The 20254-nt window shown below is 43.6% G+C and overlaps 2 protein-coding genes across 2 annotated transcripts in view; both read right to left on the reverse strand.

The window, feature by feature from the left end:
* MOGAT1 (monoacylglycerol O-acyltransferase 1) overlaps positions 1-14277 on the reverse strand; it is a 36058-nt gene extending 21781 nt beyond the window's left edge. The window contains exons 1-3 of the mRNA XM_005887473.3: positions 14010-14277; positions 1734-1912; positions 965-1169 (exon numbers count right to left, since the gene is read on the reverse strand). Of these exons, the coding sequence (XP_005887535.2) occupies positions 965-1169; positions 1734-1912; positions 14010-14103 (478 nt within the window). The 5' untranslated portion in view covers positions 14104-14277. The remainder of the gene's footprint in view (positions 1-964; positions 1170-1733; positions 1913-14009) is intronic.
* A 1471-nt stretch (positions 14278-15748) lies between these two features.
* Positions 15749-17644, reverse strand: LOC102285953 (glycerol kinase). The gene has a single exon (XM_070380028.1). It carries the CDS (start codon positions 17637-17639, stop codon positions 15978-15980), a length of 1662 nt encoding a protein of 553 aa, XP_070236129.1. The 5' UTR covers positions 17640-17644; the 3' UTR covers positions 15749-15977.
* Positions 17645-20254: the final 2610 nt, after the last annotated feature.

Here is a 20254-nt window from a genome sequence, read left to right on the forward strand (position 1 = left end):
ATTCAGTGTGGCCATTATTCCAAGACACATTGGAGGGCATTTTCAATTTCTAGTATTCATAAAAGCAGACATAGCACCTCTCCAAAGGTACCATTTACTACTTATTTGCTCCAAGCATGATTCTTTCTTTCTCATCTGGATACACAAAATGCATTCATTAATTTATGCTTTCATTAAATTAACATCTATTAGACATTCCTAAATCCCAGGTACTATGCTATATATTATGCTAGTTACTTGGTGAATTATGGGAAAAAAATACACAGTCTTGTGGCTCAGACAGTAAAGAATCTGCCTGCAGTACAGGAGACCCAGCTTCGATCCCTGGGTCAGGAAGATCCCCTGGAGAAGGAAATAAGGAAATGGCAACCCACTCCAGTATTCTTGCCTGGAGAATCCCATGGACAGAGGAGCCTGGCGGACTACAGTCCATGGGGTTGCAAAGAATCGGGCACGACTAGGCGACTAACACTTCCACTTTCTTTCTGTCTTCCTAGTGTTTCCAGTCCGGTGGGGGAAAGCAAGAACCATCCAAACAGCATATGAAGTGTGAGACAGGGATAAAGACAGAGTTGTACTCTGCTGCTGCTGCTGCTAAGTCGCTTCAGTCGTGTCCAACTCTGTGTGACCCCATAGACAGCAGCCCACCAGGCTCCCCCTTCCCTGGGATTCTCCAGGCAAGAACACTGGAGTGGGTTGCCATTTCCTTCTCCAACGCATGAAAGTGAAAAGTGAAAGTGAAGTCGCTCAGTTGTGTCCGACTCTTAGTGACCTCATGGACTGCAGCCTATCGGGCTCCTCCGTCCATGGGATTTTCCAGCCAAGAGTACAGGAGTGGGTTGCCATTGCCTTCTCCGAGAGTTGTACTCTAAGAAACCATAAACCTGGTTGGCTTGAGAGAGAACATTTTGTGTGGTCCTGCCACCCCAGAACACTGTGGAAACAGTGATCTGCTTTCACTTACCACTGCTCATCAGATATTCCCGGAAGAGCGGACACCGGAACCAATACGGCAGCACGTGAAGATAGGAGGTAAAGCCGGGAAACAGCTCCTTGAAGGCGGAATAATTTGTACAGAAGTTTCCAAAGGCTCCAACCACAAGCACTCCATGGGGGTGAAACCCAAATATGTAGTTGTGACTCGGATCCAAATCCCAGGTTTTGATGAGCTACAGTGCATTTATGTTGACATAAAAAAATAAAATGTTGCCCGATTAGTTTCCAATAAGAAACAAAAGGATGCAGTTCTACATTCAAGAGGAAATGGGAAACTTGACTCGTTTTAGTTTCCTGGGACAGTGTGTGTTAGTTTCTCAGTCATGTCGGACTCTTTGCGACCCTACTGATTGCCCGCCAGGCTCCTCCATCCATGCAAGAATACTGGAGTGGTTTGCCATTCCCTTCTTCAAGGGATCTAGGGATGAACCCAAGTCTCTCCTGATCTAGGGATGAACCGAGATCTCTCCCATTGCAGGCAGTTTCTTCACCATCTCACCCACCAGGGAAGCCCTCCCTGGGGTAGAGCTGTATTCACATTTTTCAACTGTGTCCTGAGCCCTTCACACACAGCCTGCTAAATGTTGTCAATTTAGCTTAGACTCCATTTAGTAACTTGGGCTGAATTTCAGGCTCTCTTCCTCTAAAAAGGGAAAAGCTTGAAAAATATGTGATAAAAACACATTTGCATTTTTTTCTCAGCTCAAAACCATACTACGTAAAATAATTCTACTCACATGAATTGGAAAATAGTCCTTAAAGTACCTCCAAATGGCCCAGTTTCTGACCCATTCAGATCTTCTGCCTCCTTGCTCTGGGGTTTGCCAGTCAAAGTAAAGCCATGTCAAGTAAGGAAGGTAGAGGAACCAGTAGTTGTATATGATCAGGAACACGATAATTCCGAGGCATACCTGTGCTGTAAGAAAAGGGAAGACCTCAGAAATTGGGATCTGTTAGAATCTTCCCGCTGTACATACAATCACTGGGTCAAGGTGTTGTTGTTGTTCAGTTGCTAAGTTGTATCCGACTCTTTGCGACCCCATGGACTGCAGCATGCCAGACTCCTCTGTCCTCCACTATCTCCCAGAGTTTGTTCAAATTCATGTCCATTGAGTCAGTGATGCAATCTAACCATCTCATCCTCTGTTGCCCCCTTCTCCTCTTGCCCTCAATCTTTCCCAGCATCAGGGTCTTTTCCAATGAGTTGGTTCTTTGCATTAGGTGGCCCAAGGTAGGAGGACCTAATATTTTCAAAGTATGTTTAACTGAGCCTCAGTTCAACTGAGATAATATAACAAGACAGCAATGTATAGTATGACTTAACATTTCTTGGATGTATAGTATATGGCAACTTCTGTATTGTGGGCTTCACCAAAATATTTTTAAGTTTAATCCTCATATAGCCACAACATCATAGAAGCAGCCGGAACATTCCTAATGTAATTTTTTCCTTTTTTTCCTGGGCTTCAATTTCTTGATTTTGTTTTTTAAAAGTCTAGAAAGTAATTTTTCACAAAAGGGTATAATTTAGAAATGAGATACATGTTTTAGCTGTTTATTTTCACATATAGCTGTTTAACAACGTTGTATTTGTTTCAGGTGTACAGCAAAGTGATTCAGTCATATGTATCCGTGTCTGCATGCTTGCGCGTGCTTGCTAAGCTGCTTCAGTCGTGTCCTATGGACCACAGCCCACCAGGCTCCTCTGTCCATGCAATTCTCCAGAATACTGGAGTGGGTTGCCACTTCCTCCTTCAGGGGATCTTCCCAACCCAAGGATCGAACCCTCATCTCTTACATCTCCCACACTGGCAGGCAGGTTCTTTGCCACTAGCACCACCTAGGAAGCCCAATACTTGTGTCTATTCTTTTTCAAATGTTTCTCCTTTTTAGGTTATTACATAACATTGAGCTAATGTACTTTTTACAGTAGGGAAAATTGCAGCTTAAGGAGGTTGAGTGAATTGCTCAAGACACACGAATTGTAAGTGGCTGACCCATCTAAATTCAAGGTCCATTGTCAAAGCCCATGACCCTACCCCACCACCCCACTGCACCCCCAATGTGGAGGAACTGTCGTTGACAAGACGGATGCAGAAGAGTTCCTACCTCAAGTGTTCACCTTGATTGAGCAGTTATTCATCATATGCCCATGTAAAGGGCACATTCCACTGAGAAACTTCATTTTCAGGAACTCTATTGCCAGAGATAGAAATAAAAGAGAAGAAACTCTGTGCCTTAGCTCACCTACTTCTTGCAACATTTCACGGCAGAGCAATTCTAATTATTTGTGCACCTAATGACGTAGACTCAAATAGATGCAGCAGGAACTGATAAAACTTGACCTGGGCAATAGGGACAAGAATATTTGCCTTTAAGTAATACATTAAGCTAAGCTACACATTTTCTTCTTATGTCAATGCTGTGTCAATGCGTGCAAAGTCGCTTCAGCCATATCTGACTCTTTGTGACCCCATGGACTGTAGCCCACCAGGCTCCTCTGTCCATGAAATTATCCAGGCAAGAATACTGGAGTGGGTTTCCGTGCCCTCCTCCAGGGGATCTTCCTGACCCAGGGATTGAACCTGTGTCTCTTATGTCTCCTGCATTCAGCTGCATTGGCAGGCGCTACCACTAGCACCAGCTGGGGAGCCCACGTGTCTATGCTCTGTGTCAGATTTTTTAAAAAATTATAAAAACAAAAAGATATCAATGGGGAAGAGCACAGAGACTTAAAGCCTGGCACAGAGTAAATGCTCAAAAAATGCCAGCCATTACTACTACTCTAAGGAGTAGCATTGCCTCTTTCTTCTTTATTTTGTGCTGAGTCACTAATCTCAGGCTGACTTTATCTCCCAGCTCCTGTCCATTCTCAACTTTGTCCCAGTGGTTGGGATGCCACACCTGCACTGCCACAGTGTGACCAAAAATTTTTTAATAAACAAAAGGATAACAATAAGAATAATAAAAGAACAATGATGGTGAGAGCAGCTGTTTTGCCCCTTTCCTATTCGCCCAGTTCTGTTCCCTTCTAACCTTAAAAGAACCTAATTATAGGAATGAGATCACTAAGCCATTGAAACTAACTCTGGACTTAGGCTCTCCTGAATGCACACCATGCTTTGCCTCACCTGTTGATCCTTTCCCTAGATAAAAAGAAGTGGAAATGAAGAATTATACAGTTAACAAAATAACTAGCTCTCTACCCCCAAGCAATACTGCAGGCAGATCATACAGGCAAGATAATATCTGAAGAGTCAGCCAGCCTGTCCTCATGGAGAATGATGTAGAACTCAACCTCCTGCCTGGATGATTCACTGGGATGCTTCCCCTTCCCACATTTCCCCTTTTAAAAATCATCATGACTGAGCACAATCTTCAGAGCTGGTCTCTGGACACGAATCCACCTTCTCCCAGGTGGCTGGCTTTCCTTATGAAAGAATCTTTCCTTTCTACTGACACTTGTCTCTTGAATTATTGGCTTACCAGCTGAACCCAGGTTTGGTAAAAGTGGCATATACAAAAATTCCAAATAAATGTTAGTTATCAGCCACCATTAACTGTTTGAGACCTTTATAAATACCAGTTTCATATGGCTCAACCCAGTTTTTTATTTATTTCCCAGTGCTTATATTACCTTGATAAAAATTGTAAAAACAGGTAAATAAAAGGAAAGGAATATGACAAAACATTTACAATAGGTATCTCTGGGTGAGAAAATGGACTTTCTCTAGTCTCTCCTAAAAGTTCTTCTTTGGTTTCTAATTTTTCTAATAGCTAGCATGAATTATCTTATAATCAAAACTTCTTTTTAAAAATTAAATAAAGTGATTCCACTAAAGAGAAAAAAAAGTAAAGAAAACACTGCAGAATAAGTCTACTTATGTAAGAATATTTTCATCTTTAACATGATTTTATTAAATTACCATGAACAAATCTCATCAGAAAAACACTGTGAAAACTTGTGGAAGTTTATTTATTTGCATTAAATAGTGACCAGTGATCAATATTAAGAAATTATTAAAAATATTTAACTTGTATGGGTACCATTTTCACTTGTATTTAAGAAGTTTTCATTTGCCCCCATAAAAACTATTTCTATACTTATTTTAGCCATTAACATAGTATAGAGAAAGGAGAGAATTCAGAGGCAAGCAAATCCTTTAGCACATCACATTCTTTTCTTTCTTATTCCTGAGGCATTGTGTTTTAAAACATCAATCAGTGCCATCTGCTGAGTATAAGACTGCAATTTTAACATTCCTCTAATTTTTAAAATGCTTGCTTTAAAAAAACTTCACTTCCAGAGATTCTTAGGATGACGATGATGCTAAAACACAAATCTAAGAACCCCTCGAAGAATTTTGCAGCCTAGTATTCCTCATATGTGGGTCTGCTCCATACTGCCTTTTAAAAGTATTGACTTACAAGGATTCACACTTTTCTTGGTTAAAGATGAATTCATTATTGGAACTGTTTCTTTGCCTAATGAAGTCAAATTATAACAAGGATTGAGTTGAAACCAGTCCCGTTTTCATACTATTTCAGAAAGCTTTACAAGCTGAAGGACAAAAGAAACATAAATAATTTGTAAAGCTACAAACTAAAAAGCACAAAGATAATCCATGATAGAAGAGGCATATAGTGTTCATGCAAGTCCAAGAATCTAGTACAAATCACTAGAGTGAACATTAAAACGTGCTACCTCAAAATCTTCCAGATTAAGGGAGACTAAAACGATGTAATTTAATACACGTAGATTCCTTTGCTATAAAGGACATTAGTGGGGCAACTGGTGAAACATGAATAGGGCCCCTGGATTAGGTCATAGTTCAGTTCAGTTCAGTCGCTCCAGTCGTGTCCGACTCATTGAGACCCCATGGACTGCGGCACGCCAGGCCTCCCTGTCCATCACCAACTCCTGGAGTTGACTCAAACTCATGTCCATTGAGTTGGTGATGCCATCCTACCATCTCATCCTCTGTCGTCCCCTTCTCTTCCCACCTTCAATCTTTCCCAGCATCAGGTCATTTCAAATGAGTCAGTCAGGTCATAGTACAACATCTTTGGATTTGGACACAATCACAGAAAACTAATCAATCTGATCACATGGATCACAGTCTTATCTAATTCAGTGAAACTATGAGCCATGCTATGTAGGGCCCCCAAGACAGATGGGTCATGGTGGAGCGTTCTGACAAAACGTGGTCCACTGGAGAAGGGAATGGCAAACCACTTCAGCATTCTTGCCTTGAGAACCCCATGAACAGTATGAAGAGGCAAAAAGATGGGACACTGAAATATGAACTCCCCAGGTTGGTAGGTGCCCAATATGCTACTAGAGAAGAGTGGAGAAATAACTTCAGAAAGAATGAAGAGGCTGAGCCAAAGCAGAAACAATGCACAGTTGTGGGTGTAACTGGTGATGAAAATAAAGTCTGATGCTGTAAAGAACAATATTGCACAGGAACCTGGAATGTTAGGTCCATGAATCAAAGTAAATTAGCAGTGGTCAAACAGGAGATGGCAAGCGTGAACACTGACATTTTAGGAATCAGTGAGCTAAAATGGACCCAAATGGGTGAATTTAATTCAGATGACAATTATATCTACTACTGTGGGCAAGAATCCCTTAGAAGAAATGGAGTAGCCATCATAGTAAACAAAAGAGTCTGCAGTACTTGGGTGCAATCTCAAAAATGACAGAATGATCTCAGTCCATATAAAGGCAAACCATTCAATATCACAGTAATCCAAGTCTATACTCCAACCACTAATGCCAAAGATGCTGAAGTTAAGTGGTTCTATGAAGACCTACAACTAACTAAAACCAAAAAAAGATGTCTTTTCATCATAGGGGACTGGAAAAGCAGGAAGTCAAGAGATATACCTGGATTAACAGGCAAGTTTGGCCTTGGAGTACAAAATGAAGCAGGACAAAGGCTAACAGAATTTTGCCAAGAGAACACACTGGTCATAGCAAACACCCTCTTCTAACAACACAAGAGAAGGCTCTACACATGGACATCACCAGATGGTCAATACTGAAATCAGACTGATTATATTCTTTGCAGCCAAAGATGAGACGCTCTATACAGTCAGCAGAAACAAGACCAGGAGCTGACTGTGGCTCAGATCACGAACTTCTTATTGCCAAATTCAGACTTAAATTGAAGAAAGTAGGGAAAACCACTAGACCATTCAGTTTAGCTCAGTTCAGTCACCCAGATGCTTTGCAACCCCATGAACCGCAGTACGCCAGGCCTCCCTGTCCATCACCAACTGCCAGAGTCTACCCAGACCCATATCCACTGAGTCGGTGATGCCATCCAACCATCTCATCCTCTATCTTCCCCTTCTCCTCCTGCCCTTAATCTTCCCCAGCATCAGGGTCTTTTCAAATGAGTCAGCTCTTTGCATTAGGTGGCCAAGGTACTGGAGTTTCAGCTTCAACATCAGTCCTTCCAATGAACACTCAGGACTGATTTCCTTTAGGATGGACTGGTTGGATCTCCTTGCAGTCCAAGGGACTCTCAGTCTTCTCCAACACCACAGTTCAAAAGCATCAATTCTTTGGTGCTCAGCTTTCTTTATACTTCAACTCTCACATCCATACATGACTACTGGAAAAACCATAGCCTTTACTAGATGGGCCTTTGTTGACAAAATAATGTCTCTGCTTTACAGTAGAAGTGACAAATAGATTCAAGGGACTAGATCTGATAGAGTGCCTGAAGAACTATAGACGGAGGTTTGTGACATTGTACAGGAGGCAGTGATCAAGTCCACCCCCAAGAAAAAGAAATGCAGAAAGGCAAAATGGTTGTCTGAGGAGGCCTTAGAAATAACTATGAAAAGAAGAGAAGCGAAAAGCAAAGGATAAAAGGAAAGATATATCCATTTGAATGCAGAGTTCCAAAGAATAGCAAGGAGGGATAAGAAAGCCTTCCTCAGTGATCAGTGCAAAGAAATAGAGGAAAACAACATAATGGGAAAGACTAGAGATGTCTTCAAGAAAATTAGAGATATCAAGGGAACATTTCATGCAAAGATGGGCTTGATAAAGGACAGAAATGGTATGGACCTAATAGAAGAAGAAGATATTAAGAAGAGGTGGCAAGAATACACAGAAGAACTGTACAAAAAAGATCTTCACGACTCAGATAACCACGATGGAATGATCACTTACCTAGAGCCAGACATCCTGGAATGCGAAGTCACGTGGACCTTAGGAAGCATCGTTACAAAGCTAGTGGAGGTGATGAAATTCCAGTTGAGCTCTTTCAAATCCTAAAAGATGATGCTGTGAAAGTGCTGCACTCAATATGCCAGCAAATTCGGAAAACTCAGCAGTGGCCACAGGACTGGAAAGGGTCAGTTTTCATTCCAATCCCAAAGAAAGGCAATGCCAAAGAATGCTCAAACTACCACACAATTGCACTCATCTCACACACTATCAAAGTAATGCTCAAAATTTTCCAAGCCAGGCTTCAACAGTACGTGAACCGATAACTTCCAGATGTTCAAGTTGGATTTACAAAGGCAGAGGAACCCGAGATCAAATTGACAACATCTGTTGGCTCATCAAAAAAGCAAGAGAGTTCCATAAAAACATCCACTTCTGCTTTACTGACTATGCCAAAGCCTTTGACTGTGTGGATCACAACAAACTATGGAAAATTCTTCAAGAGATGGGAATACCAGACTACCTGACCTGCCTCCTGAGAAATCTGTATACAGGTCAAGAGCCAACAGTTAGAACTAGACATGGAACAACAGACTGATTCCAAATCAGGAAAGGAGTATGTCAAGGCTGTATATTGTCACTGTACTTATTTAACTTATAGGCACAGCACATCATGAGAAATGCTGAACTGGATGAAGCACAATTGGGAATCAAGATTCCTGGGAGAAATATCAATGACCTCAGATATGCAGATGACATGATACTTATGGCAGAAAGCAAAGAAGAACTAAAGAGCCTCTTGATGAAAGTGTAAGAGGAGAGTAAAAAAGTTGGCTTAAGAAAAAAAAAAAAAAAAAGTTGGCTTAAAACTCATCATTCAGAAAACAAAGATCATGGCTTCTGGTCCCATCACTTCATGGCAAATAGATGGGGAAACAGTGGAAACAGTGGCTGACTTTATTTTTAGGGGTTCCAAAATTACTGTAGATAGTGACTGCAGACATGAAATTAAAAGATGCTTGCTCCTTTGAAGAAAACCTATGACCAACTTAGACAGCATATTAAAAAGCAGAGACATTACTTTGTCAACAAAGGTCCATCTAGTCAAGGCTACGGTTTTTCTAGTGGTCATGTATGGATGTGAGAGTTGGCCTATAAAGAAAGCTGAGCACCGAAGAATTGATGCTTTTGAACTATGGTGTTGGAGAAGACTCTTGAGAGTCCCTTGGACACAAGGAGATCCAACCAGTCCATCCTGAAGGAAGTCGGTCCTGAATATTTATTGGAAGGACTGATGCTGAAGCTGATACTCCAGTACTTTGGCCACCTGATGTGACGAACTGACTCACTGGAAAAGACCCTGATGCTGGGAAAGACTGAAGGCAGGAGGGGAAGGGAACAACAGAGGATGAGATGTTGGATGGCATCACCAACTCAATGGACATAAGTCTGAGTAAACTCTGGAAGTTGACAATGAACAGGGAGGCCTGGCATGCCGCAGTCCACAGGGTCTCAAACAGTCTGACACAAATGAGCAAATGAACTGTGGAGTAACAGAAATTAAAAACAAAAATAAACAAATGGGACCTAATTAAACTTAGAAGCTGTTTCACAGCAAAGGAAACTATAAACAAAGGGAAAAGACAACCCTCAGAATGGGAGAAAATAATAGCAAATGAAACAACTGACAAAGGATTAACTTTCAAAATATACAAGTAGCTCATGCAGCTCAATACCAGAAAAACAAACAACCTGGTCAAAAAGTGAGTAGAAGACTTAAACTTTGTTTCTCCAAAGACGACAGTTCAGTTCACGCTCAGTCGTGTCCGACTCTTTGCTACCCCATGGACTGCAGCACACCAGGCCTCCCTGTCCAAAGAAGACAGATAGCTTAATATGGAAAGATGTTCAACATCTCTCATTAGAAAAATGGAAATCGAAACTAGAAATCAAAAGTTCTGGGGATGTAATGTATAGCATAGTGACTATAGTTAATAATATTGTATATCTGAAAGTTGCTAAGAGTAAATCTTAAAGGTCTCATCATAAGAGAATAAAATTGTAACTGTGTGGTGATGGACTTTAACTGAACTTGTGGAAATCATTTTGCAACAGAGAAATCAAATCATTATGTTGTATACCTAAAACTAATACAATGCTGTAAGATTGAAAAACAAGCACTTAACATTTATCTCAAGGAAAGAGTATTTGATTTCATGACTAAATGAAACAATTTGCTATTTTAAAAAATATATTTCAAGTGCTATTGGTAATAGTTTAAACCCATTTCCTGATGGTGGAAAGAAAAATGCATTCCAAGATCTTCATTTAGAGATTTTAAAAGACATAGTTAATAAAATTTCTGTCACCATTGAAAGGAGATATTACAACTCTTTAAAATAATTAAAATTGAAAGAAATAAGTGTTTATCCTTATCTTCCCTGTAAGAAAGGAATTGTAGGGTAAGCGATGGCCATAGATGATAGGAAAAATTATTCCTGGTGTGAATTCTAGCTAATATGTGAAGAAAGAATGAGACAATATGAAAATTACCATTTTGTAGTCCCAAATAAAAGTTAATCTAGTCAAGGATCATTAACAGAGACTAGGTGAAAGATCATTGGTCAATGGGGAACTTTTATCTGCACCCATGTCAATTACCAGCCCTCACATTACTTCTTACCTGGACCCACTGACCACTCTTAGACACTAATAATGGGACAACTGGACATTACATGGATCTGACATAATGTGACATGAGCACCCAGCAACACCTTGGAATAGGACTGGCAAAAACACTTCACCTAAATCTCATCAAGGTTTTAGCTCCAACTTCCCTTTTAGAAGAAATACAGAGACTGATGCTGAAGCTACAATACTTTGGCCACCTGATGTGAAGAGCTGATTCATTGGAAAAGATCCTGATGATGGGATTGAAGGCAGGAGGAGAAGGAGATGACAGAGGATGAAATGGTTGGATGGCATCACAGACTCAATGGACATGGGTTTGAGCAAACTCTGGGAGATGGTTAAGTTTAGGGAAGCCTGGCAGGCTGCAATCCATGGGGCTGAAAACAGTTGGACACAACTAAGCAACTGAACAACAATAGATAATTGAGGAACAAGTTAGCCCTCCAAAATAGCAGAGGAATCCTGAAGGTATCTTGCAGAACAGATAACCTGGCTCCTTGGAGGTATAGTAATTGTTGAAGGTCACAAGGTGAGTGGTAGAGCTCCACATACCACATGTGAGTGGATTGGACATGGCCCACCACTCCTAATTTGAGTCAGACTACAGTGGCTTGACAGACTATTTTTTTTTTAACTTTTTATTTTGTATTGGGGTAGCTGATTAACAATGTTGTGAGTTTCAGGTGAACAGCGAAGGGACTTCGCCATATACACACTTGTATCCATTCTCCCCCAAACTCCCCATCCAGGCTGTCACATAACACTGAGCAGAGTTCCTTCCATGTGCTATACAGTAGGACCTTGTTGCTTGTCCATTTTAAACATAGCAGTGTGTACATGTCCACCCCAAACTCCCTAATTATGCTTTCGCCCTATGGTTCCATCTTCACCCAGCCCCTCCCCATAACCAAGTAACCAAACCATAAGCCTCCCTTCTCCATTTTCCCTCCCTTCTCCACTTGATAGGTTTCTAGAGATTTGGTCATCCTCTTTCCTACAGCAAGGGACACACAACTACAAATAGAGATTCCTCTTATAAGTGTGAATATTACTTACAAAAGGGTAACTCCTGCTGGGTTTTCAGAGTTTTTTGTTTTGTCTGTTTTGTTTGGTGCTTTTTAGAAAATAACCAGCTTCAAATAATTAATAAACCAAAGAAACATATTTTAGAGTGACAAATTCTGCTTACCTATGGATGGCAATACAGACCTTTCTCAAGTAGCCACAGACATACACAGATACAAGCATCAGCAAGGGCCATGGAAGGAAAAGACAGCAGGCTATCAGAGATGTGCTGACTGGTGAGTGAGGTCAGTCTCCAGGTTCAAGACGTTAAACTGGACAGCAGAATGGTTAAAGCAGGAAGTCTGGGTAGAGTATTCAGGTTTGCCCCCAGCTCCTCCACCACCTACTAACCCGTGAACAATTCACTCGACCTCTTGGTTCCTTCATCTGTACAATGAGTGCAAGAAGGCACAGTCCTTACCTCAAAGGGCTGTGGTAAAGATTACATGGTTAACAGCGTATGGTGATTAGCACTGTAGAGGTAGGCGGCACGTGCCCATTTGTAGTTGGCAGAGAGCACCTGGCACACCCCAAGGCCTTGATAAGTGTAGCTATTATCTCAATGGTACTTTGACCAAGAGCAAAACAAAATATAATGCTGTCCCAACAGTCTGGCCTAGGAGGACTTAATGAGCTAAGGCTTTCAATTTCCTCTTTTAGTAAACTCAAGCTGCACTTGGGAGAATTTATTTAAAAAAAAAAAAAATCCCCATGGGCAGGTTCCATTCTGAAATAAATGAATTCAAAATTCTTAGGGAGAGACTATGGGCATCCTATTTTTTAAAGGAAGTTCTCCAGTCATTTTAATTGCAGCCTAGGTTGAGAACCATCGATCCAAGACATTCAAAATGTAAGAGGGTTCAAAACTGTAAACCTCTACAGTGCAATGAGTTATTACTGCTACTGCGGCCTCCAGTGCACAGCCCATGGTCTTCGAGCATACAAATAACTAGTCTTCTGAAGCGGCTGTGTGTGTTAGTCGCTCAGTCCTGTCTGAGCGGTTAGGTTCCCAATAATTCCTGTGCTCTCATACCACCCCCCTTTACCCTGACCCCCTCAACCCCTTTACTCCAACAGCAGAACAAATATCCGGAGGAAAGGCGCACAGGTAAGTCCCCTGCCCCATCTAGTGACTGGCTCCTGTGTATTCCTGCTGCTGCTGCTGCTAAGTCGCCTCAGTCGTGTCCGACTCTATGCGACCCCATAGACGGCAGCCCACCAGGCTCCCCAGTCCCTGGGATTCTCCAGGCAAGAACACTGGAGTGGGCTGCCATTTCCTTCTCCAATGCATGAAAGTGAAAAGTGAAAGTGAAGTCGCTCAGTCGTGTCCGACTCTTAGCGACCCCATGGATTGCAGCCTAACAGGCTCCTCCGTCCATGGGATTTTCCAAGCAAGAGTACTGGAGTGGGGTGCCATTGCCCTCTCCTGGGCTTAATTTAAGAGCCGGCTAGGACAACATTCTCCGGGGTTGAATTATTTACAGGCAGAGGCCACCCAGCCCAACTAGTGCATGGTGCATCCGCAACAAGGTACCTTTCCGCATCCCGGAAACCTTCAACACGGAGAAGCTAACCAAGATATTTGTCCTTAGGGTGGAGAGAAGGAAGGGATCAGGTTTCAGATCCTTGGGCATTGAGTCCATTTCCGAACCCGTAATTCAATAAACGAGTTTGTCTACTTCGAGAGGCTTAAGTGCCATGTCTTCCAGCTTGCTTGGGTCGTGGTTCCATTTGGATGTATACATGTGTCAAAACCCATCGAGCCGTAAATCTGGGCCTTTTACTTGGGGTAAAGGTACGCCTCGATTTTTAAAAACAGCACTGGGGAAAATTAAGTCGGAAATCAGTCGTTCGCTACGAGCTTCACGTGAAAGGATGAATCAAAGAGGGGAATCCCAAATTAGTTACCCACGCCCGGTGTGATCTGACAGATTAGGCTTACAAAGGGAGTGGGGCTGGAGAGTCTAAGAACGTCCCTGGAGTTTCCGACAACGACGGTCCGGAAAGGAGCAGACGGAGCCCCAAGCACCGCGCGGTTTCGCCTGGATCTTGCGCGGCCAGGCGTCCTTACCGAACAGCAGGAAGGACAGCAACCAATGCAGCACCGCAGCCGTCTGCAGCCGCCGCGCCAGCGGGATGTTGAGTGGCGCAAACTCGACCTTCATGGCCCGGCCGTGGCGAGCGAGGGCGGCGCTGAGCGCGGTCGCCTGGGACCTCGTTGCTCCGCTGCGCCTGCAAAGTGTGAGCGGCCGCCCGGGCCAGCACCTGGCTCCCGAGCGCAGAGGAGGCAGCGACCGCCCGGGACTGGGCGCGGACTGGACTTGGTCTTGGGTGGGAGGGCCCGCCGGGGCTGAGGCTGGGGGCTACCAATCACGAGCGCCGGGGCTCGGGAGCAACTGCGGCGCCCGGAGCGCATTGGCTGACTCGCCAGGGCGCCGAAGAGAGAGCGCAACGCTGGGCACAAGGGTCGGCAAGCGGGGTCAGCTGGCAACCTGCCCAAGCCCGGCAACTCGGGTTCCTGCAATTAGCCTAGAAACCCGGGGATCTCCACCGAACCCTGGCCGTTGTTCAGAGATCGATTACTGTGCGTCCGGCTTCAGCATCCGCCCTTAAATCCACCTCTTCCTCCTAAAGTGTCTGCAGCTGGAGAAGGGTTAGGCTCTCCCACCAGCTGGAGGTAGGAGCAAGAGTTAGCTTCTCTGGAGCTTGGTACCCATCTGTTTATTGGTCTGTGTCCCCCACACCACTCCCAAACTCTGGGGGACTCCTCAGCTTTGTGTCTCAGATTCCTACACCTATCCTGGAAACCTTTCGCTTACTCATTCATTGGACATTTATTGAATACCTATCACTTGCCGGGAACAAATCTGGGCGCTGAGGATACATACACTAGCTCATTCATCAATTCTGCTCTCAGTACAAATTGAGATTGGAGGGTGGGGGTGGGGAGGGGAGAGAAACAAGAAAAATTAACCACACCATTGGGTGTGTAATTGCAAAGTGAAACCCTACTGTGAATGAATGAGAAGGTTCTAGGACTTAGACTGGAGGGTCAGTCTCAGAAGAAGTGACCTTGAATTTAATTATAAAGGTGAATCTAACTCAAGCAAAGGGAAGCACATGTGCAAAGGTCCTGTGGCTGAAACTAAAGTATATAAATATACTTCATTTACTTCATACATTCAAATATAATGGGAACTCAGAGAACAAGGAGATTGTAGTGAAATGATGCAAAACAGTGGCCACGAATCAGATCCTTGCAGGCTGTGTTTAGGGTTCAAGTCTTTACCCTAAGATTTGCCACGGAAGGATTCCATTTATGATATGCTAAATAAATGGAGTGATTCTAAATTGTGCCTCGGGCTTCCCTTGTGGCTCAGCGGTAGAGAATCTGCCTGCCAATACAGGAGACACAGGTTGGATCCCTGGGTTGGGAAGATCCCCTGGAGAAGGAAAGGGCAACCCATTCCAGTATTCTTGCCTGGGAAATCCCATGGAGAGAAGAGCCTGGTGGGCTGTAGTCCATAGGGTTGCAAAAGAGTCAGACACAACTTTGCAACTAAATAACAGATTGTGCCTCATCCTATGAGCACACACTACATTTTCTTTATAATTCTTACTGTAGAGTTGACCAACACCAAGTGGGAGGTAGCTGTCAAGTCATTGCTAGAGGGAGTTTGGAACAGGGCAAATCAACATAGTTGACTACCAATCCCCCCACCATGCCCCTTTCTCCTTCAACATTTTAATAGAAAGTTGGATAAAAACAACAACACCTGAGTAGTTCAGGGGAGTAGTTTGTGACTTTTTGTATGCAAAACTTGCTGGGTTTTTTTTTTTTTTTTCCTAATTGAGAAATCACTTTTTTTTTTTCGGCCCCATTTTCTTTATTTCAAGCCACAGGTCTACTTGGAGGGTCATGCAGCAAGTGGCTTGTAAATAAAATCAGAGTCTATGAATAGCGTCAGCACATTAAGAGACAGAATCACTGAATTCTCTCCTTAGGTCAAGATCTTTGGGATCCAGGAGTTGGTATTATTTATGGCACACCTGAGAGGTACCTGGCTCCGATTAACATTACCATGCTACTCACTACAAAAAAGCCCAAGGGTAGACTACTGAAGATGCCAGTGTCACCATTTTCTGAAGACTTAGTGGTAGCCCAATCCATGGACTTCATTACAGCTTTCTTCCATGTGGAATAACGAATTTCGCTCTCCTTGGCGTTGATCTGAGGTTCAAACCGCTCCATCGTGACAGCTGACAAATCCTCAGGCTCGAGACTCCACACGCCGACCCCTTCTGCAGCCCCTGCTGCCATGGCAGCTCCCAAGGCAGTCGTTTCCGGCATCGAGGGCTTCACTACCGGGATATACAGAATGTCGGCTTGCAGTTGCATCAAAATTTTGTTGTTGGTCATCCCTCCGTCCACCTGCAAATGACTGAGTGGAATTCCACAGTCGCGGTTCATGGCGTCCAGAATTTCTCGGGTTTGGAAACAAACAGCCTCTAGTGCAGCAAAAGCAATATGGCATTTATTGGTGAACTGAGTGAGCCCACAGATGATCCCTCTGGCACTGGGCTCCCAATAAGGGGCATATAGGCCTGAAAAGGCTGGGACGAAATAGCAACCATAAGAGGTACCTACTTCATTAGCAAGTTTTTCAATTTCCTCTGAGGTCTTTATAATTCCAAGATTGTCCCTTAGCCAGCGAACAACAGCACCAGCTATAGCTACCGAACCTTCTAGTGCGTAATATACTGGTTTGTCTCTGCCGAGCTTGTAAGCCACTGTGGTCAGAAGGCCATGTTCAGAAAATACACACTTATGGCCTGTATTGCATAGTAAGAAACAGCCTGTCCCATACGTGTTTTTGGCTTGTCCATCCTGGAAGCACAGTTGTCCCACCAATGCAGCAGACTGGTCCCCCAGACACCCCGATATGGGCACACCTTCCAAAGACCCAGCTTTCATTAGGCCATAGATCTCAGAAGAACTCCGGATATTTGGGAGAATTTTCATTGGAACTTTAAAAAACTCACAGAGCTCTTTATCCCATTCCAAAGAGTGAATGTTGAAAAGCATCGTCCTGCTTGCATTTGTTACATCTGTACAATGGACACCTCCACGGGCTCCTCCTGTCAAGCTCCAAATAAGCCATGAATCAATGGTCCCAAAAAGCGCTCTATCTTCTTCAACTGCCTTTTGAACTTTTCTCACGTTGTCAAGAAGCCAACGAAGTTTCACTGCGCTGAAGTAAGTGCTCAGTGGAAGGCCCGTCTTGGTCTTGACAAAGTTGTTATTTACTGGAATGCTTTTACTAAGACTCTCAACGGTAGACTGGGTTCTCAGATCGAGCCACACCACAGCATTGTATAGAGGTTCTCCGGTTAATTTGTCCCAGACTACAGTGGTTTCCCTCTGGTTACTGACACCAATAGCTTTTATGTTGGAAATATCAATATTGAGCTGTCCAAGTTTCTCACACGTTTTCTCTATACACTCATACACGGACAGCAGGATTTCCTTAGGGTCTTGTTCCACCCATCCTTCTTTAGGAAACTCTTGTTTTATTTCCACTTGATGATGACTAAGTAGTTCGGCTGTTTTTGAATTGAAAACCAAAAAGCGCGTCGAGCTGGTGCCCTGGTCCACTGCTCCCACCAACGGCCCCAAAACTGCTTTCTTCGTGGCTGCCATGAAACTAGCTTCGGTCGGTGGGCGGGCGAACGCGTCCCGTTTCCCAGGTGACGGCGGCGGGGGAGGGGAGGACGGCGAGCCCAGAGGGCCAAGCGGCTCGCAGCATCAGAACGCATTATCGGCACCAAGCTTCTCGCCCCGCCCCTTCCACTTCTAGACTTTGGACCTCCCACCACTGCTACTGGGAATGTTGAGTATAAGCCATGTCACACGTTCTGCAAAGCCCTTTGCCAAACAGAGCGCATCGTAAAGCAACCCTGTGAAATTAGCTCATTTGTCAGTTAATGAAGGCCAGGGTCAAGGTCAAGCAACTAGCAGAGTGACAATTCAGCTTTGTTTACAACGTAGAGAGGAGAGTCCTCCCTTCTTCAGTTGACCCAAACGTGAAACAAGTATTTATGCAGTACCTGCTTGGCACCAGGCATAGCCCTCGGTCCTGATAACCCAAAGGTGAATTAAGACAGGGTCGCTGAGACTGAGAATTCACACGCATTCATTCATTGACTATTTATGAAAAGGCGTGCAGGTGCTAAACACTAGGTGGGGGTACGGGGATGGGCTGAATAAGAGGGGGTGAATAAGAAAGGTCTCTGACTTCATAGGGCTCAGAGTCTAGTGAGAGAAACGAAATAAACCAAATGTGTGCTAGTGCCCTGAAAGACACAAACAAGCTCTAGTGATAGAGGATGAACACCTAATTATTTTTTAAATCAATTTATTTATTTAATTGGAGGCTAATTACTTTCCAATATTGTGGTGGGTTTTGCCATACATTGACATGAATCAGCCACGGGTGTACATGTGTCCCCCATCCTGAATGCTCCCTCCACCTCCCTCCCCATCCCACCTCCCTCCCCATCCCACCTCCCTCCCCATCCCACCTCCCTCCCCATCCCACCTCCCTCCCCATCCCACCCCTCAGAGTTGTCCCAGTGCACTGGCTTTGACGCCCTGTTTCATACATTGAAATTGGACTGCTTCTTTCACATATGGTAATATACATGTTTCAGTGCTATTTTCTCAAATCATCCCACCTTTGCCTTCTCCCACAGAGTCCAGAAGTCTGTTCTTTACATCCGTGTCTCTTTTGCTGTCTTGCATATAGCGTTGTGGTTACCATCTTTAACACCTAATTATTAATAGAAGAGATTGGAAGTAACAAGAGTGGAAGTATGGAGACCCTAAGGAGGCTTATGTGAGAATAGAGGATGCTGGGTTGGCCTACTATGTTAGCAAATAGAGATGGATTTGACATAAGCTTGAGAGATATAAAGACTGACAGGTTAATTGGATTCACGATATATTGGTGGGTAAGACAAGCGGGTTGCCCAGAATTCCTATTCCTAGTCATTTGGAGTTCGATCTCCTGAATTATGCTCTTGTCACTTTCCCAGAGCCCTCAGCAGGTAGAAAAGAACTGTCACATCCCACCACAACTCATTTGAGCAAAGTAGGGACCCATGAAGTTCTATCACAACTTTAATTAGCAAATAAATAATTCATTCACTTGTTTAACATTCAGCACACTCATTTTGTACATATTGTGTACATATTGTGTCCCAGGTTATTGGAGTTAAATGTTTATTGGAGTTAAATGGTGAGAAAGTTTTAATTCATCAAGCTATTCAAAACAACTTTTCTGTATGGATTTTGTTGATCTCTAGAAATAAAACTCGGAGAAGGCAATGGCACCCCACTCCAGTACTCTTGCCCGGAAGATCCCATGGACGGAGGAGCCTGGTAGGCTGCAGTCCATGGGGTCGCTGAGGGTCGGACATGACTGAGCGACTTCACTTTCACTTTTCACTTTCATGCATTGGAGAAGGAAATGGCAACCCACTCCAGTGTTCTTGCCTGGAGAATCCCAGGGATGGGGGAGCCTGGTGGGCTGCCGTCTCTGGGGTCACACAGAGTCGGACATGACTGAAGTGACTTAGCAGCAGAAATAAAACTAATAGGAAAGCATGAACCTTAGACATTATTTTTCTATTCTATGCATTTTGTGGAGTAGGGAGATTAGGGCAGAGAAGTTGATTTGTCTGTGGCACCCCAGCTAGTTACTGGCAAGGAGTAGACCAGATGTCTTTATGACTGCACTAAAACAGATGAGAAGTGATGTCCTGTAGGATCATGGGTTTCAAGCTTTGACTTTAGCAGGGGTTTTTTCTTTTAAATCTTCAAATAACTCCAATTTATAAAAGAAATCAAAGTGAAACTGCTCTTATTGGAAATGAACAGGGACCCTAACTGCCACTTTGTCAGTATCTTCCTCCTTCCCAAGGTAACTGTATCTTTAGCAAAATGAAACTAATATCATCAAATAATTACAGAACTGAAACCATTCAGTGTCATTTTGAGGGGCTCCAAAGAGTTCTAGTACCACAGTCTTTTATGTCTCAGCACAGAAAGAATTCAGCGAGAGGCAAAGTGATGGATAAGATGGATATTAGAATAGGATGCTTGTGAGGCTTACAAGCAGGTAGGAGAGGAGGGATGCCACACCCCCCAGAACTTACTGGGCCACAGTTTTATAATCAAAAGAAAAGTGAGGAGGGGGAGAAGAACTTCTTTGTCTTTCTTGAGTAGGCATCATGCTTCCATCATCATTTCCTCCT

The sequence above is a fragment of the Bos mutus genome, chromosome 2, assembly GCF_027580195.1.
Source record: "Bos mutus isolate GX-2022 chromosome 2, NWIPB_WYAK_1.1, whole genome shotgun sequence".
Lineage (NCBI taxonomy): Eukaryota > Metazoa > Chordata > Mammalia > Artiodactyla > Bovidae > Bos > Bos mutus.

Bases quoted from the DNA above. Each gene is read 5' to 3' on its own strand.
- LOC102285953 (XM_070380028.1), bottom strand. From the start codon at position 17,639: ATGGCAGCCACGAAGAAAGCAGTTTTGGGGCCGTTGGTGGGAGCAGTG.